The sequence below is a fragment of the Rhinatrema bivittatum genome, chromosome 7 (genome assembly GCF_901001135.1).
Source record: "Rhinatrema bivittatum chromosome 7, aRhiBiv1.1, whole genome shotgun sequence".
NCBI lineage: Eukaryota > Metazoa > Chordata > Amphibia > Gymnophiona > Rhinatrematidae > Rhinatrema > Rhinatrema bivittatum.
The window spans coordinates 51,087,739-51,112,647 of record NC_042621.1 but is presented as its reverse complement, the minus strand read 5'-3'; the positions used below and the strand labels follow the sequence as shown (position 1 = coordinate 51,112,647).

The 24,909-nt window shown below is 42.4% G+C and overlaps 1 protein-coding gene across 3 annotated transcripts in view; it reads left to right on the top strand.

Moving 5' to 3' along the window:
* LOC115095109 (transcription initiation factor TFIID subunit 4-like) overlaps positions 1 to 24,909 on the top strand; it is a 654,045-nt gene that overhangs the window by 393,241 nt on the left and 235,895 nt on the right. The window contains exon 14 of one of the 3 annotated variants that reach the window (XM_029608362.1): positions 21,172 to 22,879. The exons of the other annotated variants lie outside the window; for them this stretch is intronic. Within the exon in view, the coding sequence (XP_029464222.1) occupies positions 21,172 to 21,177 (6 nt within the window). The 3' untranslated portion in view covers positions 21,178 to 22,879. Of the gene's footprint in view, positions 1 to 21,171; positions 22,880 to 24,909 lie in introns of those variants that run through there. 3 annotated transcript variants of the gene reach the window in all.

The window sequence follows — 24,909 nt, the reverse complement described above, 5'->3', positions numbered from 1 at the left end:
TGTCATTTCTTAACAAGTTATAGTTTGGTATGACCGTATCCCTGTCATAAATCTCAGTGAACCATAGTTTCCATAGCAGCAACCCTGTCCAAGTCCACCGCCATCTTTAAGCCCTGCAACTCTGGGATTTTAGTGCTCAGACTACGAGCATTTGTGATCATAGCTTTCTAACTTTTCTCCCTTGGTCTGCTGCTCTTTCTAGTCACCTTTTTTGCTTTTTTGAGCTGATTGATTTTATTTTCACCTTCCATGTTCTATATTGCTTGGGCGACATGCCAATTTCATTTACCACTTTCTACCACACCCACCCTCTAGTTTAAATGCCTAATAATCTATTATTTGAATTTCTTACTTAGCATCTTCTTTCCTGCCTCAGACAAATATAGGCCATCCTTACCATATAATATTTACTGCTCCATACACGCCCTCAGCCTCCAATGTATTCAAAATCACTTTCTTTATACCATGTAAAATGGTCAGCACATATAATTGAGCTTGTTATTGACCATTAATGCCTCAGCATGTCTTCAATCAACAATCCCTGGGCTAGGAGATTTGGTGATTTTCTAGTTGAACCACAGGACTATCAGATCAGTATTCTTAGAGAACCAAGCATCCAAAAAGAACACCGCTCTCAACACACCCTTCCATAGAGACAGGGAAAATAAATGATACGTCTTCTCAGTTCAGCTCTCCACACACCCTCATATATATATATATATATATATATATATATATGTATATATATATATATATATATATATATATATATGCACACACCACAACCCTGCAATCCTAGTCCCCACATCCCAAAATTCCCCTTATACACGCAGCCCTGACACATATTACCCCCCCCCCCCCCGCCAGATCCCCATCACAAACAAACCTACCCAAATATACAAATGAATTCCTCAGTACACAATATCTAGAGACACTTACACCCCCCACATATATAGAAACATCCATATTCCTCCTAGACACCCACATAACACTCTCTCACAACCACATCCACTGCAGACATATATATACACAGCCATACTCCCCAAAAATCACCCCAGCCCCATACACACAACCTCTCCACAATACCCCAAGAAACCCCTTTCATACACAACCCCCTACTCACCCAAAATCACACATCCCCCACACATTCATCTTCCCACATACCCCTCCACATACACATGCATACTACTCACAGCCCTATACCTTCTACATGCACACCCTTCCATTCACGCACATGCACACGCTGTCCACCCCCACCCTCCATACCCCTAATAACCCCCCCCCATAGCCACACTTATACACACCCCTTCTACCAAGCTATTTTGGAAAGCATTCCTGAAGCAAAATCTCTGCATGCTTTCCCTTCTTTTTTATTATATATAGATTTTTACATAACTTTGATAACATCTCTTGATATGAAATAGCAATGGCATAGACACTCAAAAATGAGGAAAGAGAAAAAAATGTTTACTGACAATTCCCACCTAATCCTTAGATTGCTTCATCAAGTCCATCACAAAAAAGGGAGAATTCAAATTACCATATGAAAAAATGAAAACAGCAATCTCATAAACATAATCACGAGAATGGGGAAAAAATGGAAAGTGCAGCAGGGGAACTGAGAAATACGGTTTTGTGTTTGTGAAACAGGTGAGACCAATAACTATAAAGAAGGATCTGGTTGGAAACCCTTGTCCCAGGGAAATAAAGACAGATGTGATGAGTCAGTGAAAATATAACGAATGCCTTGGTATTTCAGAAAACACTTGCAAGACTCTTTTGGAAAAATAATGCCCCGATTTGCAGGGCTCTTGGTCTCAATTTCAAAAAACATTTATTTTTTTGTGTTCCTTTCTGCAACATAAAAGAAAATTCTAACTCTTGAATTAAAAAATTAGGTACCCTTTATAGTTTAAGTATCCAGTCCCCATCAAGATTTAATAAATGATCAATGTGGCAAGTGTAAGAGTTTCTTCCTCAGACTTCTCAAGGATACCAGTAAGATCCAGACTCATTCCACTAATTGTTTTCTTTTTGAAGGAGAGAAGATAATAAAACTTTCAGGTAGAAGGAAAAAACTCAAGCATTTTCAAAATTTCTAAACAATGTTTACAAAATATATACAGCATTCTCCAACTTCTTAAGGTTGAATTCCGCAGAGAAGTAAGAGAATGTGTTTATCCAGGCCCTGTCCTGTTCCCTGGCCTTGTCCATTCTCTGTTCTAGAATTGCAATTCATTTATGATGATCCAAAAACTCATTTAATCTGGATTTTAAATTCTTGGAGTTGCTGTGATAGTTAAAACTTTGGTGAGATACAGACATCTCCAAGCCTACTATAGCAGTCCAAATGGCCTCTGGGTTGATGTTAGTCCAGATTTAAAAGTTTCTTAGAAAGTCTGGCTCTTACCCATGCCAAGGTTCTCCAGGGCCATCACAATAGGCTTTCCTCCAGACATCTTTGTTGTAAACATTTTCCTTTGGTCTGTTATTAAAGTCAGCATAGAAGTTCCCAGCACAGTAGATCCTACGCTGATACTACCTTGCTGCATCATCAGTAATCCCTGCAGAGCAATTACAACTACTAATACCACTATGGGATCCTGACCCTGCGAAATGCTGTTTGCCACATCATTAAACTGAGTGTGCTGGGTGGAGTAAACTGAAGTTCTGGGCTTCAAGTTATCTCATAGTTGGGTCGTCCAGTGATGCACCTGCCTCTGTTGAACAACCTGAGGATATCATCTCAGGAGCCTGACTTCCAGCTCCTAATTTAGAAGATACAAAGCCACTCACAAAGGGAGCCACAGCCTTAAATAGAAAATTCCAAGTTCTTCCTTTTACCCATAGGACAAAATTTTATAAAATTAAAAATGATAAGTTCCACCCAGAATTAAAGGAGCATACATTTTGAGATGCATGTGGTTCCCACATATTCATGCATCTGAAAAAAAAAAACCCAAACAAACAACCTTTCAGAGCCTTCATAATCCCCTCTGACATTTCCCAGAAATTTGATGTGGATAGAATGTCAGACAAAACGTTATTAGGGACACATACATACATAAAGTAAATCTCATGAGCTGCTTTTTCCTTTGGCAAGTAGGCTAAAAACAATAGCCATTCTGCAGCTCAGGTAGTAACAACTGCTGATCCACCATCTTGAATCCTCCTGCTTTCATTGTTTTATATTTTATATTTATTAGAGTATTTATAATTTAAATCAAGCAATAATATCTTGTACAGAAAAATTTGAGTTCAAGATAAAAATTAAACAAATCACATATTAACATATAATATAAAATATATCAGGATTCAGAATAATAGACCACAGTGGTGAGGAAGATCCAAGTTGCTGGTATAACAGAGGCAAAAGAAAAAATATGGCACACGGGCTCTCATCTTAATCTAAAACAAAAGGGAAAAATAAGAAAAGGAGGCATTCCTAGACCTAACAAATATATGGTTCAAACCAACTAACAGATTGTGAGACTTCTAAAGGGTTAGAAAGGAAAGCTGCAATCTCAGGGCCTCAGAAAATAATGCAAGCTGGGAGGACCTATAAAAAAATAAAATTAAAACCTTGATATTTTATACATTTACAAGGGAATGTTTAACTGATATAAGGTCCCCCAACTGTAAAACTTTAGGCCTCATCTGCAGAGCAATGTCCTTTTCTGCTGTGTGGTTTTTGCCACATCAGGGAAGATTCTCTTTCTTACTTAAAAAAAAGAACCTCATGGTTTTGCAGAAATAACCTAAATACCCAATCCCGGTTGGGTTCTAAAACGAAGTACACAATTGTTTTTCAAATCTGTCATAATTCTCCAATAGTGCTGTACATTCCAAACTATTGAAGGATTGTTCCAGTCAGGAGACAACAAAGTAGGTGGAGAAGATTCTGGTGGAATTTTTTATATTTCTAACAAATACTTTTGAAACATGTCCAGAGCAAAAGTGATTTTCACTCTAAGAAAATTGGTAAAACGCATAACATTCTCAAGATTTTCAAAATTATTTGCAAGTAATGTAATATCTTTAACTAGGGAATCTTGCACTTACCCCAGGTTCTCAGTTTTAGCTTCCAATTTTTCTACTTTATTTTGCCAGTCCAAACATTTAGTACTCTTGAGCTCACTTTTAGCAGATTATTTTTCTGGCTGAGCAGAGAATTGGTTAATTTGTACAGAAAGAGATTTACCAAGTCGAGATTTGTTCAAGGTCAAATCCTTGGGAAGGTTGACGAGGTTGCCGCAATAGCCAGTGCTGAAGAGGTTGTTGTCCCATCTTTCTCAGCAAGATTTCCCTTTACCCATTGTGCCCTGCTGGCAGGAAAGTTGTCCTTCACTAGGCTGTTGTTGCGTCCGTCAGGCTCAGACGACTTCGCCCGACATGCCTCACGTTTCAGCTTTCTCCACCAGCCTCAGGAGTATGGCAAACGTGGCATCTCCCTGCCGCACCCTCCGGCTTTCCCGTAGCAGCTCTGGCGTGGCGCTCAGCCATCTTGACCCGAGGCCTCCTAGGGTGCGCGCGTGTGCACGTCTCTACCTTTGAATCAGTGTTGGCGCGAACCTCGGGGGCGTCCCCCTCGAGTGACGTCACTGCTTACGCATATTTAAGGTTGCCCATTTGCTGACTCTTGCCAAGTTAGCAAGGATCGGTTTGCTCCGGTCTGAAGCTACTCTGCCACTTTTATCCACTGGAAGCTATCTTCACCCTTTGGGGTTCGCTAACCTGGGTACCCGCTCCTCGGGGACCCTCTGCTTATTTTCAGGTGCCTATCCTCTAACAGGTACTCGCTCCTCGAGGGCCTGTGGGTCTATCCTGGTGCCTGCTCCATTCTTCAACCTGCTGAAAATCCATCTATCAGCTACAGAGAGTGAGTACAACTTCTACCAGTCTGTCTCTCATCAGTTCCTCGCTACCTCTCTGCATCAGGCCTTACACCACCATTGTGAAACGGGTCTCCTCTGCTGAAGACCACGGACTGCTAACACTTATCCTCTCTACTGTTCATTGGGATTCTCTCTACTCAGCTATGGGAGTGTGTTTAACATCTGCTAGTCTGTCTCTCCTAGAGTGCCTTATTGGACATCTGCATCAGGGCCTTACACCACCATTATTTGATGGGTCTCCCTCACCAAGGATTACAGACTGCTACCAGCTAACCTGCTCTCTACGGCCACCTCAGGTGGTTATCCTAGCTGTACAATAAAAGAACCTATCTCTGTGTTTGTGCTATTGAGTCTAGCCCGGTGCATCAGTCTCTCTACAGGGCCCCTCCCCGTAGGAGATAACATCACTGTTGCCCCTAAGAATCCACCAAACACCTCGATATCATAACAGATTGCTAACTCCATGGATTCGGCTCAGCTCACCGCGTTACAGGCCATTCCAGGCCTGTCCTAGCAAATTGTTGAAAACAGAAATCGCTGGATAGCTTGACTGTGGCCTTTAATCTACTGCACTCACAGATGAATGCTTCTACTACCTCAGGTAAAGAAGAAAAACCGTCAGAAGTGACGGTTAAAAACTGTCATACCCCTTTCCGCTCCTATTCGCTTCTCTGGAGAGGCCTGGAGATGCAGGGGATTTCTCAATCAATGCTGTATGCATTTTGCACTTCAGCCTAACAATTTTCCCACAGCCTACGCCAAGACAACTTACATTCTGTCTTTTCTGGATGGAAGAGCACTGACTTGGGCTTCTCCACTGTGGGAGCGTGATGACCCTATTTTGAAGGACCTTACTGGATTTTTCGAACTGTTCAAATCCGTATTCGACGATCCTGCCAGGTACACTGTCACAGGATCTGCATTGGTCCATTTACAGCAAGATAATAAGCCTTTGCCTGACTTCGCCATTGAGTTTAAGAGTTTGCTTTCAGAGTTGAACTGGGACTCGAGATGCCTGAAGACCCTTTTCTTTGAAGGCCTGAACTCCCGATTGAAAGATAATTGGCGGCTCGAGAAATGCCTGAGACCTTAGAGGACCTGACGAAATTAACTGCAAGAATTGACCAGCAACTTCAGGACAAGGTTCAAGAGGTTAAAGGTTCCAAGAGGCCTAGCCAGGGAGAGATCCGAGTCAAGACTCTACCTAAGCCTATTTCGTCTAAAGTGGTGTCGGGTGAAGAGGAACCTATGCAACTAGGCCTTAGTCACCTGACTTCGAAGGAGAGAAAAATGTGGAGAAGATTAGGTTTCTGCATGTATTGTGGCCAAGCCGGCCATGCAGTACAAACATGCCCTATCTGGCCGGGAAACGGGCAGACCTAAGTCCTGTGGGAGGACTCTTCTTAGGTCTAACTGCTCCTCCTCCTCCACTCTCCCTACCAGTCTCCTTCATTAACGGACCACTTGAATTTCAGACTCTTGCCCTAGTGGACTCTGGGGCAGGAGGGAATTTTATCCTGATACGTCTAGTGGAACACCTTTGTATCCCCACTATGACTATGAAGCCGTTGCTTCTGTTATTCTCTGTTCATGGGGGAGCCCTTACTGAGTGAAGTAACACTACAAACTGAACCGGTCAGTTTAAGGACTGGAGCTCTTCATACGGAATCCATTTCCTTCTTCGTGCTCGAGAAAGCTATGCATCCCTTAGTCCTTGGGTTACCATGGCTACAAGAGCACATTCCTCAATTCAATTGTGCTACACTGGAGCTTTCACGCTGGGGTCCAGATTGCCATGGCAAGTGTTTGAAGGAAGTCTCACCACTGCCCTGTATGCCTACAATTCCGTTGATGTCCGGGATACCACCGCAATATACGTCGTTTCAAGACATGTTTTCTAAGGAAGCTGCTGACATACTTCCTCCACATCGATCTTATGACTGTGTGATTAACCTGAAACCGAATACTGAACGACCTAAGGGAAGAGTATACCCCCTCTCAGTGGTGGAAAATAAAGCGATGTCAGAATACATTCAAGAGAATCTACAAAAAGGTTTCATTAGACCATCCAAGTCCCCTGCAGGAGCAGGATTTTTCTTTGTGGGGAAGAAAGACAGAACCCTATGTCCATGCATTGATTATCGTGGTCTAAACAAGATCACGGTCAAAGACCACTATCCTTTACCACTCATATCCAGGCTGTTTGACTGCTTACAAGGTGCTAAGATTTTCTCCAAGCTGGATATTAAAGGAGCGTATAACTTTGTCCGCATTCGTTCAGTAGATGAATGGAAGACAGCTTTCAACACCAGGGACGGACACTTTGAATATTTGGTGATGCCCTTCGGCTTATGCAACGCCCCAGCTGTCTTCCAGAACATGATGAGCGACATCCTATGCGACTTACTCTACCAATGTGTCATTGTCTATCTGGATGATATCCTGATCTTTTCTCAGGATCTGAATACCCACATCACGGATGTCAAGAGAGTGTTACGAAGACTGCGGGAGAACTGCCTGTATGCTAAACCGTCCAAATGTGAATTCCACAAGGAGTCTGTACCGTTCCTAGGGTACATCGTGTCCAACACAGGGTTCCAAATGGACCCACAAAAGCTGGAGAGCATTCAGAAATGGTCCCAATCTACTGGTCTAAAAGCTCTCAGAAGGCTCCTGGGATTTACAAATTACTATAGAACTTTCATTAAAAACTACTCCTCACTAACTGTGCCTTTAACAGCTCTGACAAAGAAAGGTGCAAATGTTGCCAACTGGTCTACTGAGGCTGTGACCGCTTTTCAAAAACTGAAGGACGCTTTTTCCAGCAAGCCATGTCTCCATCACCCGGATCCTACACGCCCCTTATTGTCAAGGTGGATGCCTCTGATGTTGGCATGGGGGCTGTATTAAGTCAAACCAGTGACTCTAAGATCCTGCGGCCATGTTCCTTTTTCTCTAGACGATTCACACTGGCTGAAAGGAACTATGGTTTTGGAGATATAGAATTGTTGGCGATAAAGATGGCGTTCGAAGAGTGGAGACCCTGGCTCGAGGGTGCGCAACACCAGATTACGGTTTTTACTGACCATAAAAACCTAGAATACCTTCACCACGCCCAACGCCTCAACCACAGACAGGCCAAGTGGTCCCTGTTTTTCAACAGGTTCGATTTCGTCTTAAAGTACAGACCTGGAGACAAGAATGTCAGAGCGGAAGCCCTTTCACGCTCATTCCTATCTGAAGATGTGCCTGACGTTCCTCAACACATTATTGATCCTGAGAGAGTCATTCTATCCACCACGCACCCAGTGCCTGCGGGCAAGATGATAGTGCCTGCCAAACTCTGTAAGAAAGTACTAGCATGGGCTCATGACTCCAAACTGGCTGGACATCCCGGTCAAAGGAGAACTCTAGCTAGGCTGCAAAAATTCTACTGGTGACCGTCTATGAGAGAAGACGCCTTCGCTTATGTTGCAGCCTGTACCAACTGTGCTAAGCAAAAGTCTCCTCCCAGTCATCCATGGGGCCAACTACAACCTCTATCCACACCAGATGAGCCCTGGACTCACATCGCCACAGATTTCGTGGTGGACTTACCCCTATCCGGGGTCAACACTATCTGGGTAACAGTGGACAGATTCTCAAAAATGGCCCACTTTGTGGCACTTCCTGGCTTACCTTCTGCCAGTGAACTTGCAAAGCTCTTCATCAGCCACATACTCCAGTTGCACGGAATTCCCAAGCACAGTCTCAGACAGAGGCGTACAGTTCACAGCCAGATTCTGGAAGGCTCTTTGCAAGAAGTTTGATATCACTCTCGACATCACGTCATTGTATCATCCACAATCCAACGGACAAACCAAGCGGATGAACTGCACCCTCAAACAGTTCCTCAGAGCCTATGTTTCCTCACGCCAGAATGATTGGGTTGAACTTCTACCATGGGCAAGTTTTCCATCAACTCTCATCCAGCAACATCTACTGTATTGTCACTATTCGAAGTGGTATATGGACGACTACCTTCACCACCTTTGCCACTTCCGCTATCCGTATCCCCAGCTCAAGCCACTGCTGATGAAATTCACACTCTTTGGAAGAAGACAAAGGAGATGCTCATCAAAGCTGGAATCTGAGCAAAACGAGACTATGACATGTATCACGGCAAGGCTCCTGAACTTAAGCCCGGTGATAAGGTCTGGTTATCTACTAAGCATCTCAGATTGATGTTGCCTTCTGCTCGCTTCGCTCCTCGCTATGTCGGACCATTCCCTATCCTCCAACGTCTGGGCAACCTCTCCTATAGTCTCAAACTTAGACCATAAATGAAGATCCATAACGCATTTCACGTCTAATTGCTAAAACCACTCATACTCAACAAATTCAGCACCAAGATACCAGAGCCTCCTCCAGTAGATACAGAAGAAGATCTTGAGTACAAAGTCGATGTGATTTTGGACGTTCGTAAAAGAGGCAGCGTATGGGAATACCTCCTGTCATGGGAGGGCTTTGGACCAGAAAATAATTCATGGGAACCTATGTCTAACATTTTGGACAAAGAGATGCTGAACCAGTATCATCATGCACATCCTCGGAAGCCAAGACCAGGTAGGGGGTCTGGAGGAGGCCCTTTGAAGGGGGGTACTGTTGCGTTTGTCAGGCTCAGACGACTTCGCCTGACATGCCTCACCTTTCTCTCAGCTTTCTCCACCAGCCTCGGGAGTATGGCATCCGCGGCATCTCCCTGCCGCACCCTCCGGCTTCCCCGGAGAGGCTGTGGCGCGGCATTCAGCCATCTTGACCCGAGGCCTCCTAGGGCGCTCACGCATTTGCGTTCATACCTTTGAATCAGTGTTGGTGCGAACCTCGGGGGCGTCCCCCTCGAGTGATGTCACTGCTTTCGCATATTTAAGGTTGCCCATTTGCTGACTCTCGCTGAGTTAGCAAGGATCGGTTTGCTCCGGTCTGAAGCTACTCTGCCACTTCTATCCACTGGAAGCTATCTTCACCCTTCGGGGTTCGCTAACCTGGGTACCCGCTACTCGGGGGCCCTGCTTATTTACAGATGCATATCCTCTAGCAGGTACTAGCTCCTCGAGGGCCTGTGGGTCTATCCTGGTGCCTGCTCCATTCTTCAACCTGCTGGAAATCCATCTATCAGCTACAGAGAGTGAGTACAACTTCTACCAGTCTGTCTCTCATCAGTTCCTCGCTACCTCTCTGCATCAGGCCTTACACCACCATTGTGGAACGGGTCTCCTCTGCCAAGGACCACGGACTGCTAACAATTATCCTCTCTACTTTAAATTGGGATTCTCTCTAGCTATGGGAGTGTGTTTAACATCTGCCAGTCTGTCTCTCCTAGAGTGCCTTATTGGACATCTGCATCGGGGCCTTACACCACCATTGTGGGACTGATCTCCCTTGCCAAGGATTACAGACTGCTACCAGCTAACCTGCTCTCTACTGCCACCTCTGGTGGTCATCCTAGCTGTACAGTAAAAGAGCCTATCTCTGTGTTTGTGCTATTGAGTCTAGCCAGATGCATCAGTCTCCCTACGGGGCCCCTCCCCATAGGAGATAACATCACTGTTGCCCCTAAGAATCCACCAAACACCTTGATATCATAACAGCTATATGTACAGTGTCTCCTCTATCTCAATCATAGTCTGCACCATTGTTTCCCAACCCTCTCCTGGAGGCACATACAACCTAGGTGTGCCTCCAGGAGAGGGTTGGAAAACACAATAGCTCCTTTTCCAGTAGGCCCCCCTTCCACTGAAGTCCTCTCATCATTCAAAGAAGATTGCATCTCAAGCAACATACTCAGAGCCACACATAACTGGATCAGAAGTTGGTAGCTGCACCTCTAGGCTTAGGGAGACATTATTAACCTGAAGAACTATCAATTCATTAGTAGACACTGACCCTTGCAATAGAACTGCACCAGATGAATTGGCTGTGGAGTATACACATTGTAGGAAGATGTCCATCAGGTCTGGTGCAAGATAGAGAAGAATTCTGAGGGGTAAATAAGAAGCTTTTCCTTACGTTTTACCATTGTGAAATATTTATATGCATAGCAACATGAGAATTTTTATGCTTTTTGAGATTTCTTATTTTCCATTGAGACCTTTTTGTCTTCCCAGTAAGACCTCCTTTCCCTTGCAATCCTTGAACTGAGAGGCAGGTGGCAGCTTAACTCCTGCTGTACTTTGCAGCTTTTGGCTGCTAGGACTAAACAGGTTAACCTGCTATATACCCCAAAGTGAGGATTGGAATACATACTTCCCCAGGCTCGACAAGGTGAAATGTTATAACAGTCTATGTTGTGATTGGGCAGGAAGTCAGTACCTTAAGCTATCATTTGTATTATAGTAGAAGCTCTAGTGGAGACTAGCCCAGAATTAACTAGAAGTTCTTAGTTTTGGCTTGGAGTATGCCAAGCTCCCATCCTAGCTCTGCACATCCTTGTGAGGACAGCTTGACCTGAATCTCCCCAGGCACTGGCTAAATACTTTGAACTTCTCTAGATAGTGTTATTTAAATTAATCCTTGTTATTTTATTTCTTGTCTGTTTGCAAATTACATCTTTTTTTTCTGTTCACTGTTTTTACTATTTGTTAATAGACTTTTAACTTTTTTTGCTCAGTCCCTGTGACTGATTGATGATCCCAGCATTTTTTGTCTGTGGATGCAGTTCTGGAATTTTGCCATAAGACATGCCATTAGGATTAGGACTGAGGCTAGATAGAATATTATTCCTCCTCCTTGCAATACAAGAAGAAGAAAAGAGCAATTACCCAAAGACGAGGATTCTTTGTAAATGTTATGATTCCTGCCCGCAGAGCTACTCTCACCTGGTTTTCCTCATGCGGCCGGGGACGCCGCCAGCTGAGCCTCGTCCCGTGGCAGGATGCCACCGATCCCGTCTCCTGCAGCCCGGAGGCCGCAGCAGTTTCTATCCTGCTCGGCAGGACCGGCCCCGCCGAGCAGTTGCCTTTCCCGATGTGCACGCTGGGTCCTATGCGGCAGGGCCGCCGCTGACGCCATCTTACCGCGACCCTGAGCTGCCGCTGAGAACCGCAGCCTGGAGGCTGTGCTTCCCTGCCTCCTCTTCGCGGCCTGGAGCCGCCGCGGGTCAGTCTACGCGGCAGGGAGCCACATCGTCATGTTCGGGGTCCTCGCTGGACGGCAGGAGGCCATCCTGAAGCCTGCCTGCCTGTTTCCTCCGTCTCCGCGGCGAAGTGCAGGAGAGCGCCGCTGTCCAGGGTCCTGCTCTCTGCTCCAACCTTACTTTAGGCGCTGGCGCGCGCCTCTTCACTACATTTAAAGGGCCAGCCACAGGAAGTGTTGCTGGCTCCTCCCAATGTTGACTTCCTGCTTCAGCCCTATAAAAGGGATTCTTCGTCAGTCGCTCATGGCCTTCGGATTGAGTCTCACAGTTGTCTGTGCTCCTTCATCGATCCAGTTCCTCCGTGGTCTCCCCTTGCTTTGATGGCTTCATGTTCATTGTCTTCATGTTCCTTGTTCTAGTCCTGATGTCGGCCTTCAGATCAGGTTCCACAGTTGCCTGTGTCTTCAGACCAGTCCAGGTCCTCCGTGGTTTTCTCTTGCTTTGATGGCTTCATGTTCAGTGTCTTCATGTTCCTTGTTTCCAGTCCTGATGTCGGCCGAGTCTGGATATCCTTGTCTTCAGCTGTTTTCATGTTCTAGATGTTCTTTGTCCAGGTCTTCAGCGTCTTCAGGTTCCTGTCTTCGGATGTCTTCAAGTTCCCGGTACCTGATGTTCTGCTCTTCTGTTGTCTCCATGCTTCCTGTGTTCCATGTCTCCGTGTTCCAGAGGTCCCTCGTCCAGGTTTCCTTATGTCTCAGCCTACCTGATGTTCCAGCCTTTCCGGATGTTTTGCTCCTGTGCACTTGAGCCTTCCGTTCTGCCGGCCATGGATCTCCGGGTGACACATCTCTGTCTGTGGAGATGCCGGCAGTGGACTCTTGTCCTGCGCTCCTGAGCTTCCTGACCTGCCAGCCTTTGTGGTTCTCCGGATGACATTGGCTCCGTCATCGAAGTCCCGCCTTGGCTGGATTCCTTCCTGCACTTGTCCCGCTCCCAGCGTGGTCTGTGACCAGCCTCCTCGGGCTGTGTAGGGCGCGCAGTGGGACGGGGTGGTCCGCGACCAGCCCATTGGGTACACCCGTGAAGGTGGGCTGTGTAGGGTGCCCTGAGAGACAGTGCCAATGCCTACCTTCCCAGCTTCTCGTCTTGTTTGGGATGCTGTTGCATCAAGCCCTTGCCTGTGATGTCTTCGTCCGTGATGCCGTCACATCAACCCTCGTCTGTGATGCCGTCGCATCAGCCCCTCGTCTGTGATGCTGTCGCATCAGCCCCTCGTCTGTGATGTCTTCGTATCAATCCCTAGTCTGTGATGTCTTCGCATCAGTCCCTCGTCATAGTCCAAAGTCTTCTGTGTTCCAAGGACTCTGTCTGCCCTCGTCCTCGTTCCGGCCTGCCGCCCATTGCCGTACCCAGCGGCAGGTCCGAAAGGGCTTGGAACGGTCGGAGGACTGTTCATCAATCAACATTGCGTTGTTGGTTGTCCAGGGTGTGCAGGTCCGGTTGAGGGTCAGCTCTTGTACCCGAGTCCTTGCGTCTGCCATGTCTTGCCATGTACCCATGCTCGCATCAGCTCACCTCCCACAGTTTGGCTTGGGGCTCCTCCCTGGGTCATGCCGTGGCCCAAGGGCTCACAACCCTGTTTAGAGATGACCGCGCCTCCATGTCTCGGAGTGTAGCGACCGACGGAGGTCGCGCTCGTAACAGTAAATAAGACAGATGTATTTTAAAATTTGTTGAATATGAAGGCTGCATGTATATGATGACTTGAAATTTACCATCTGTTTAAAAAAAAAAAAAAAAGGAAAAAACACTGCACCTTCTTTGTACTATGCAGAATTTAAAATGTGCACACATAGGAACAACTATTTTTTCTAAGTATGTGTGCCTCAACAGTGGATTCCCAAGAATTGTTTCAAAGATTTACATATAATATTTCTACTTCAGAACATACCTGTTAAGTAGTGGACACCCACAAAACATTTGCAAGGGAATGTGTAGTTACATAACTACTTCCTTCCCTTGCCCGACACCAGGACTCGCTACCACAGCCCTCCTGCACTGTTGTTTCCCCCTACTCCCTGTATAGATTCCACAACTACTGTATCCCTTGAGTCTGTATGGACTAAGCTGGCTGACATGGACTGCATCTGCTGGCCTATGCAGGCTGTGCTGATTTGCGCTACCAATTCCCCACCATGCCTCCTTCAGGTCTGCATGCATTGGTTGCACAAATGGTGTCTGTCTGGTAGAGCCATGTGGGTGAATTAGCAGGCATGCACGCTTGCACATACCACTGGTCTCAACAGACACCACTTCTGGGGACCATAAGCACATTATATAGATTATAGGAGGTGATTTCAACCATCCACCAGATTCTAATTAAGAAATCTAAATATAAAGGTTAGTAACTACATCTCTAAAGCAATTTAAATGCTGATGAGGGATGGAAGTCTTGATAACTACAAATATTCCATTTGTAGTTATCAAGCAGGCAAATCAGCGTATTTATAGAAAGCAAGCTATTATTCACCGGGTAATAAAATGTTCAGTTATTAACACAATATTTAAAGGCAAGAAGGAACAGGGAAAGAATTCAACCTGTACAATTATCATGTGATAAGTTAGTTTATAAAGAGAATGAGATTACCCAACAATTTCTGGAGGATATTAATGCAATTATTAATACATCATATTGACCCCAGTTAAAGCTAGAGTAAAAAAATAAATTGAACTGTACAGTTACAGAGAAGGAAATTCAGGAAACCATTAAATATCTAATTCTTTGTAAATCACTGGGACCGGATGGCTTTAAGATAGAATGTTATCAAGTCTTTTATAGCAATCTAACTCCTAAACTTAAACAACTGTATCAGGATTTATTTTTTCAGACTAAAGCTGAAACCATGATTATAGTATTGGAGAAGCCAAATAGAGACTCACCTGTAAAATGTATGCTGTTAGCCCAAAGATTAAGCAAAGTCATGGGAAGAATAATCCTCATGGATTGATCAATTTTTTTAAAGGTTATTTCATATATATGCAAGGTTATTTTGTAATATCTTGCTTGCAGATAAAAAGGTAGAGATTCTGGCTTTAGTAATTTAATTAGATGCCTTTTTGGCATCTAATTAAATTTGTGAGTGTTCCACCTTACAAACAATTTTCAGAATGGTTGGATATTTAAAAAAATGATAATTATTATATTTGTTTCTGTATTAAATAAATGAGGGAAATGATCTAAAATGGTGGTTTAGGAGGAGATAGCTGCATCTTTGATTGGGTGTAGTGGGAAAATTTATTTTAGATTTTAGATTGGTTTGCTTTTTGGAAAATCTTTTTTGCAAATTCTTTAATAGGGCCCCTAGAGCAAAGTTAATGGTGAATAATAATATTTCAGATTATTTTGTTCTAGGTATAGGTACTAGATAGGGATGTCCCATTTCTTCACTTTTGGTTATTCAGCACAAGAGCCTTTAGCAATTTCTGTTTGACAGACCAAAGAAATTCATGGGTTCATAATGACACTGAGTGTAAATTAGCCATCTATGTGGATGATATATTAAGTTAATTAAGTTGGACGTTTCCATTCCTGAAACTGCTGCAAAATGCATGCACCAGAAATCTGAGAAGCAACCAAAAACACTTGCAGTCACAAAAAGACATCCAAAAGCTCTCAACTCTCCTGTATTGACACATTTTTACAACATTGGACTACAAATATCCTCTTGGCATGCACACCTTTCAACTTCATTTGAAAAGAGCAGTTAAGAAATACCATCCTATTCACAAAATTGCAGGCAAACTGCATGAAAATTTCTCAGACAAGAGGATCCCTATTGGCATTGATACACCACCAAACATGTATATACTTTCAGTACACTTACAACTCCTTTCCAGATAAACCACTGCTTACAAAGCATACTGTACAAATTAAGTCTCAGGCAAGTCAAATTAAAGTAGATAAGAACTTCCAATAGAAAAATAGAAAAGGAAAGAATAAGGACCCAAGAGGAAGGGGAACAAACTCAGGGAGGAGGAGAGAGGAGCAACAGGTTAACCTATGGACCAGGGACCTGCTCCACTTCCCAGTCACAACTTCTGATTTTTGCTACAAGTGCTGGCTTTTGGCATTCCCTGGGCTGAAGCACATTACCCAGAGACCAGGTGTGGACCCAGATGAAGAGAGGAAGTAAAAGGTGAGCTTCACACTGTCTGGTGTGCTTCTAGCATGACCATGCCAAAGAGTCTGAAAGGCAGATTCTTTACCACCCACAACCTTTTTTCCCTTACTCCTAGGCATCCCACTTCCTTTAGGATTGAACTGGGTGACCAATAGCACAAATTCATTGATGCTGATTATGAGTAAACTCTTGAATGACGTTTGAGAAGGCTGCATGGTCATCTTCCAAGCTTCTTATAATTTTCTGCCAAATTTCCCCTATACCTGTGAAATGTCTGTCGCACATATCCACTCCTTTTTTTTACCAACTAATTCCACTAAAAGTCTGGACATGACTATTGACACATTGCTTTGCCTTCAATCTCATATATCCATTCTTCCTTCTTCCATGTTTCCAACTATATAATATCTACAAAATGTGTTTGTTTCTTAGTTTTGCCTCTTGCCAATTTGACTACTCTACTTGCTTACTTGTTGGTCTTCCTGACTCTTCCATTTGCTTTCTGCAACGTCTCCTGAATTATACTGCATGAATCCTTTGTTTGCCCCTGTTGCTTCCATATCATTTCTCTCCTTTCTTGCCAAACAAAGTTGATGTGACCAGCAGTGATGAATTTAAGATTTTTCTATCCTTAGGCACTGATGATGCTATGGTTCCCCATCCCCTTTGCCTGAGTAAGATTAGGGATTAGGTCTAAGGCACAGACCCAGAGTTTCCTTTGGCAGCTCAGGGGAAGGTTCTGTGGCAACAGTGTGAAAATTCTGAAAACATTGACAAAGATTCCATCTTTTATATTACATTATAAACCTTGCTTGCATTTGTATAATTTATTTTTCTTTTATTGGATGAAAAAGGTATCTAAAGTATTAGTGCAGGGAAGAGATCTCAGGGATGAGGAGAAGGTGAGAGGAAGGGAAGGAGGATTGGAAATAGGGATAGAGTGAAGTAGGGGTGAGATTAGGAATCTGGGATGGGTGAAAAGTAGAGAGGGAGGGAAGTTCCGGAATTGATGAAGGGGAGGAAGGGAGGGGCTGGATATGGAAACTGAGAGCTGTTCTCTGCTAAGTGAGATTCAGTACAGCTAGAAAGCAGTAAATGTTCAGCCACCTGCTGCCCCCCTAGATTTTTACCACCCTAGGCACAGGCCTAGTGGGCCTATTGACAAATCCCGGCCTGGTGACCAGAGAAGAAGATAAGTGGATGCAGTAAATGGTGGCCTGTCTGGGTCTAATAAAATCTTTGACACTATTCTATGTATAACATTGGTGAGCAAACTAGCCAAGCTGTGAATTGGAATAAAATTATAAGCTGGGTGAGAAGTTGGTTGAGCCACAGAACTCCAGAGTGTGGTACTCTGTTGAAGGGAAAGTGACTAGCAGTGTGCCACATGTGCTAGGTCTAACCCTCTTCAATGGCTTTATAAGCATGGGATAGAATGGAAAGCGTGCCTCTTTGCAGATAATATTTGCAATAGTAGACATGCCAAAAAGTGTAAATAAGATGAAATGATTTAAAAAACTTGGAAAAGTGGTCAAAGGTATGGCAACTATGCTTTAATCCAAGGAAAAGCAAAATTATGCATTTGGATCACAAAAGTCCAAGGGTCAAATATCTTTTTAGAGGTGAAGAGCTAGCAGTCACCAAACAGTAAAGAGACCTGGAGGTCATAATCTATGGTAACCTCATGGTAGCCAGTTAGTGTAACAAAATAGTTGGGAAAGTTAATACTATACTTAAGTAAATAAAGAGAAGCATCACCAGTAGAAAGAGGGAAGTAATATTGCTGCCATTCAGGTCTCTGGAGAGACATCATCTTGAGAACTCTGTTCAGTTCTGGAAATACATCTTCCAGTAAGTACTAGGAAGAAGTATTTTCTATAGAATGAAAAGCTCAAGGAGGTGGGGAGGTCATCATATGAAACTCGAAGGGAGGGAAGCTCAGAAGGCATCTGAGAAAAATTATTTTTCACTGAGAGGGTAGTGGCCACTTAGAACAAACTTCCAGCAGACATTATAGGAGCCAAAACAACGGCAAAATTCAAGCATACTTGGGATAGACACACATGAATCATAGTGGTAGAGGGCAGGAGAAGACCACAGATCCAGTAAGACTTCTGGCAATGCAGTAGGCAAGTATAAATGGGCAGACTAGATTGAACAAATGGTCCTTTTATCCTAGCATCTTCTGAGTCTGATGTAATAGGACCCATGGTGAAATTGGCGCTAGTTGTCTTCACGTATTTTTTTTAGCACGTGCAAGTAAAGCAGGTGCCTCTGTGGGATGTAATAAAGGGCATATATGCAAATGAGATGTTTGCAGAAAATCAGCACAAAAGTGAAACCTGTGTGAAAATGTGAGCACAAACACGTGCCCATGGCCCAATGTAATACACTGCGTAGAAATCCGTGCATTAATCCATCCATTGCATTAATGTGGTGACCAGTGAGTGATTCTCGGAGCGAAAGCCATCCCTTTTCATAAAAACAGTGAAGAAGTTAGTGGTCCAGGAGTGGAACTGAAGATCGATAAAACAATGTCTAACCGCTTTGGATGCTGGCAGGTGCTGGAGTGCAGCAGAGATTTCTATAGCCGACCCACAAAAGTGTTCCAAACATTCGGAAAAAGTGAAGGAAATCCATGATTAACCCAGAGGAAACCAGTCTCCAGCCACACACACGCTTTAACTTAACTCCTGCCCTGACTCAGTCACTAAAAGACCCGTGTACGAAAACCTGCATTAACTAATGCGCGACTCCCTGCATAGCCCATGAATAGTTAATTGCTTCATTTGCATGCACTTGTGCTAATCCAGCACCATGTTTTAAAGTGGGCTTATGTGTGCGTTTTTCCCATGCTTGAACACTTTATTACATACCTGCGTAAGGCTAGTGCGGGAAAAAACGCACGCAAGTACACGCAGTTTTAGTGCTGCTTATAACATCAGCTTCTCTGCTTCCATTCCATTTGCTCCCAGTTAAATTCCAGCTTATTTTTAAGCTCCCAACTCTGACCTACACGTGTATTCACAGTTCTGCCTCTCTCTGCTCCTTAGCTCTCACTTCTCACTAAATTCCTTCTTGCACTCTCCGCTCACAGTTTCACACCCTTCTCCCATGTTCCTTGCTCCAGACAAACCTTTGCTTCCTTTCATGCCTTCCCCATTACTGCCATTCCACAAGAATAAGTTGCTATCAAGAAGCAATCTCTCTATTCATCTTCCAATCAAAACTAAAAAAAAAAAAGAAAAACAACTCACCCCTTTAAGATTTCATGTTGGAAAACTTAATCCCTTGCTATAATATTGCCCTGATTCACTACCTTAGTTGACTATGTGCTGTTGTTTTTCTTTTGCGTGACTTAATGTTTTGTTTGTAAGGCACCCTGGGTAGAGCGTCAGATAAATATTATCAACAAATAAATAAATAAATACAGAAAAACTGTAAGGCAAATATGTTTAACAGGTTTTCCTCTACATCTCAGATGGTATCAAATACAGTGGTTGTTATCTCAGTGTGGTGAAGGATGTCTGTTAGTGTAAACTAACATTGACACTTCAAATGTCTTGTTTTTATGGCATCAATCTATCATAAGTCACAAAATAGGGAAATGTTATATATACACACAATCTGCAGACATTGATGTCAATTAAGATAGATATTTTTTCCAGTCACTGAATGCTAATGAGATTAAAAAAAAAAAAAAAAGTTCTATGTGGTTGAGGAATGAAAAATGTTTAGACAGAAGGTCACATCAAATAGGATGATGATCCATATTTTTGCAATGAATACATTTATTTATGAATAAATAAGCTGTATCAATTAACAGGAGAACATCTGGGGCAATGGAAGTGAAAATTAATATTGTTGCATTTCTAACCCCAATCAAATTTGTAATGTTACTTAAATTAAAAAAGAAAAATAATCAGGTAATATATTCTTGAACCGAAGGATCCAGACTTTTGCCTTGTTAGTGGGTTTTTTTTTTCTTAACCATATTTTCCCCACAAACTCAACTCTGTAGGTCAGGGTACCACTCTGTACTGACTCAAATCAAGAACTGGAACACATTTTGTGGGGAAATTGCAATAATGCTAGCTTGCTTTATATATGTTGCTATTAAAAATTAAATTAAAAGAAAACACTATTCTCCCAGTAGCATATAATAGCTCAAAGCTGCAAATTCCCCAGTTTAACACGGTTTCCTTTAAATTGCATTCTTAACATTTTTGAGCATCTCTTCTGCAATCTGAAAGTGACCTTGCGAACAGCAGAGCTCAGACTACACAACATCCATATTGTAGACTGATTCATGCAATGTGCACAAGGTCATTTATGTAGAAATGTAGTAGATGATGACAGATAAAGACCAACTGACCCATCCATTTCTTCTAAGGATATATCCCAGCTAACAACCCTAGAAGTTGGGCCGCTTATAGAGTATCACATCTCATCAAAGTCAAGTTGGGGTGCTCTTCTTCATTGGTTCTCTACCATCTGACTAAGAAGCCAAAAGGCTCCCATGCTTTAATCCAACACCCAGCACCCCTGCCTGTTATCTTACCAGCCATAAAAACTAGTGAGACTGTTGCCCTCACATCTGCTGCCTGGGTCCTTGCTGGATGGCACCTGGCCAATACTAACCTGCCAGCATTGACCAAATTGATTTCTGAGGTTGAGCCTGCTGGTTCCTACCCAGCCCATGGCCTACAGTGATACTAACTCGTACTTAAACAAGGTTTAATGGGTAATGATAATCAGTACAGAACATTTAGATCATATATGTAATATAATCTGATACTTTTCCAAGCCTAGCTGTCTAAAGTTTCAGGGCAATTGCAGAATATCTTTTTATTTTTAATGGAAATTTACATTTTTTTGATTCACGATGAGTACCACGCCCTACAGCTTATTAAGGTTGCAACTTAAGAATGTGTCACATATTTTCCCTTACTTATTAGCCATTTTAAATTTTATTTTGCAGACCTGAGCAATCATCGCACACATCTATTGTTACAACAGCTGTGATAAAGTATCACTTTAATTAAATATGTCTTTTGTGATGCAATGAATTCAACAGGTCCATAGGAATTAATCCGTACTGTTTTGGAATCAACTTTAACATCATCTCTCTTACTCTCCACTAAAGGAATGTAAACACATTTGCCCTTGACAAGTGTGGTTTTAAAAATGGAAGAGTTCAAACTAAAAATAGATTTAGCCTTTTCTGTGTGTTTTAGGGCAAAAGAGTTTCAGTATGGGGGAGATGTGCTTTGATGCTTCTGTCCTTCGCAGTGCTTCACACATGCTCTTTTTTGTTTCTCCTCGCAGTCCCTGAACACTTGGCTTACTTTCACAATTAATACACTGCAGTTAACAGATGGTCCTATTCTGAACTGAGGGATGCTGCAGCCACCTTAATTATTTATACAGAGAGTTTCTATAACCCAGTCCCAGCCTCAATTTAGTACCCAAAGTGGTGTACAACAAAATAACACAGAAATAAAATTACAACAACCATAAATAAATATCTTTAAAATAAAATCAAATATCAGATTACAGACAAAGCACTATTTGATCATATACATAAACCAGGAAGGGAATTCATAGAAACCCCTCCCCAGTAAAAGTATCACCCATGGAGACTATACCACCATCAGACTTAACCTTCACCTGCAACCTTCTGATAACATTCCACCCTTCATTCACCCCCGTCAGAACAGATTGGTTACCAAAGAAAAATCCAATTTTTAGTCTTCCTTCAACAGTTAAGATAATTCCACTCTGATCATATTTCTGGGGGAAGCTTATCCTCGAGAGTTGGAATCATGGTAGAAAAAGCTCCCTTCCATACATAAGTGTATTAGAGAGAATGCAAACTGGGGTCCAGTTAGTGCAAGGTGTTGGCGCACTGGTCTTGGGGCCTTTAGTTGAAAGAAATCCTTGCTATTTTGATTGAAATGCTCAGTAGTTTCCGCCTGTATTGTTATAGACGTGAGGAACATTGACACAAGCTCATGAAGTTTGCACAGCATGTTCCTTTGCTGTAACATACCATATGGTCTATTGGGCAATTAAACCATCACTTTCATGAATACTTAAAGAAACATCCCATCCAAATAGTAATGGTAATATCCTGTCTAAAATATTGGGCACTGTTAAATTGTGTATATGTTTATGCTAATAAGTTACTGCTGGCTGAAACAGGAGTGGATCCTGATTATCTTTCTTCCCAGTGGAATTAAAGCCAGTCAGAGAGGGAAATATACATACTGGATGAATGAGTGGAAAGAAGTTATAAACTTTTTGGAGGACTCAGCTGTTCAGTGTTATTGAAAATATAATATGGGACACAAGACTGGGGAGGCATTGAAGGGAGGTGGGGGAAATAGGCGAGAATAATTTTGTTTGATTACATGGGGAAAAGAAGCTTGGCAAGATGATTGTCAGTAATGATGGCTGTGTTATATGCTATTTTATAAAAGTGAATATTGCATGGAATTTTATGGAATGTTCAACTGTTCTAGGGTTTCTTGAGTTTAAAATTCAAGGTAAATAAGAGATTTATATAATATAGGGAGGGTTTGGAAGGGGGGAAGTGTAGAGTTCAAAAAAAGTGTAGAGTTCAAAAAAAAAAAAAGTGTAGAGTTCAAAAAAAGGTTAAAAACCTGGCTCTTCAGGCAAGCTTTCCAATAGGCACCTCCTCCTGACTTTCAGATCCAACCATTGCAGGGTGTCACCAACACCTTGCCACTTAATTTTCATACCGTACTTGCTTATTCACAATTCTAACAGTCATTATTCACCTTTATATAACCGTCTACTGCAGACCATATTCGCTTCTAAAGTTCTTTGTAAAAAAAGGTTAAATCTGTTAAATGCTATTGTTACATTCTATGTTACTTGTAATAATGTTCAATGGTTTATTGTTATTGTTCCATGTTCTATGTAAAAAAACCCAGGTCTAACTTCCCAGACCAGGGCAACCTCTTTCGTTACTTGTAAACCGGACTGATTTGTATTGCATACAGGAATTCCGGTATATAAAAATTTAAAATAAATAAATAAATAAATGTTTAAAATTTGTAGTTGCAAAACTTGGCATGTATGAGAAACACTGTATGCTGTGATATTTGTCTTTATTTTAATAAACAGAATTAAAATTAAAGCCAGTCATGTTAATTTTTCCTTATTAAAATATTTATTTGTGCTAATTATTTTCTGCCTTTTAATTTAGAGTTCAAAGCGGATCACAAATGAACATTAAGGCCATATTATGTTACATATGTGATGTACATTTTTTTTTTTTTTTGGTGCAGATAGGAAAATACGTTATTTACAGATATAAAATGTTCCCTTCTTTGTGCTCATTAAAAAGCTTTGATCTGTACATACTAAACATTCTTTAACTTTTTAAGAGGTCCGTCGATTCAGTGTGGTACTGTAATCACTACTGTTTGGTGGAGTCCAAGAGTTTAGAAAGTTTATAGTAAGTGAATAAACCTTAACATAGCTCACATTTCAACCGATGTTCTCTGTCATTTAATATGCATGCTGTTATAGTTGATTAATTATATTTTCTCGCTTTACATTTTTATTTTTGTAACTTGATAGGGTCATTCATCCCCTTTAGACTTCCAGCTCAGTCGGAACCAGCCTTTGCCAGTCTAATATAACCACATTTTCAACTATGTGGTTTCTTATCCCCCCCCCCCCTCTATTTATCTCCTTTCCTGCCTTCGTTTGCCCAGATACTACAGCAACAGACCTTCTTTAGGCGAGCACAGTAACATGGAGCCTGAATCTGGCTCCATTCTGCAATATCTGAGGCTCCCTCTTCCCAAAGACTGTGTACACTGTCTCCTCAGCACCCCCAAGCTCTGATCATCCAAGGAAGCAGACTCCTGGGCAGGGAATCAAACCTGGGTCCTTCAAGCAACCCCCCCCCCCCCCCAAATATTCTCAGGGCTGGTTTTTGGGGTGGGCGAGCTAGGCAATTGCAGGGGGCGCGCCATCAGCTGAGGGGTTCCCTGAGCACCACGATGATGGAAGAGAGGCCCAGACTGGTCGTAACAGATCCTATCCCGCTGTGGCCGAAGAGAGGAATGGTGTGACTGGTGCGGATTAAATATATCAAGAAAGCTGCTGGAACATCATCATGCAGATTTCTGACAACCCTGCCTAATCTATTTTATTAATACATTAGTATCACATTCTCCCCATATGTAACGCTGAAAGTTGTAGTCATGTGTCATGGCAAATAAAAATCTATTCTTTTTCTAAAAGGTAAAAAGTAAGATATACCCATCCTGCAAGAAATGTTCTTGATATCTGGCAAATGTGTCAGACAAGTCAAGTAGGCTTTAGAAAGGTGTCAAAGATAAAAAAAAAAAAAATGAGAAATTAGATTGAACTTTTAAACTGAAACCAGGTGTTAATTGTATTCAGGAAGACAAGAAGACACAGACATGTTCACTTTTAACAAGAAAATTGGTATGAAATGAAAGGAAGATTGATGAAACCTGCAAAATCTCTATTGGAAAACTATATAATATTGCCCTATTTATCATTTAAATTTCTTCTTTTGGAAGATGCAATTTCAGCTTTATAGGCATGCGTGGTAAGTGCTGACTGTTTTCTGAAGCGTTTTATAATTTCTCAAAGAATATAAATGTTCATTTAACAATATCTTTTTTTTTTAATTTTAATTTATAACAATGCC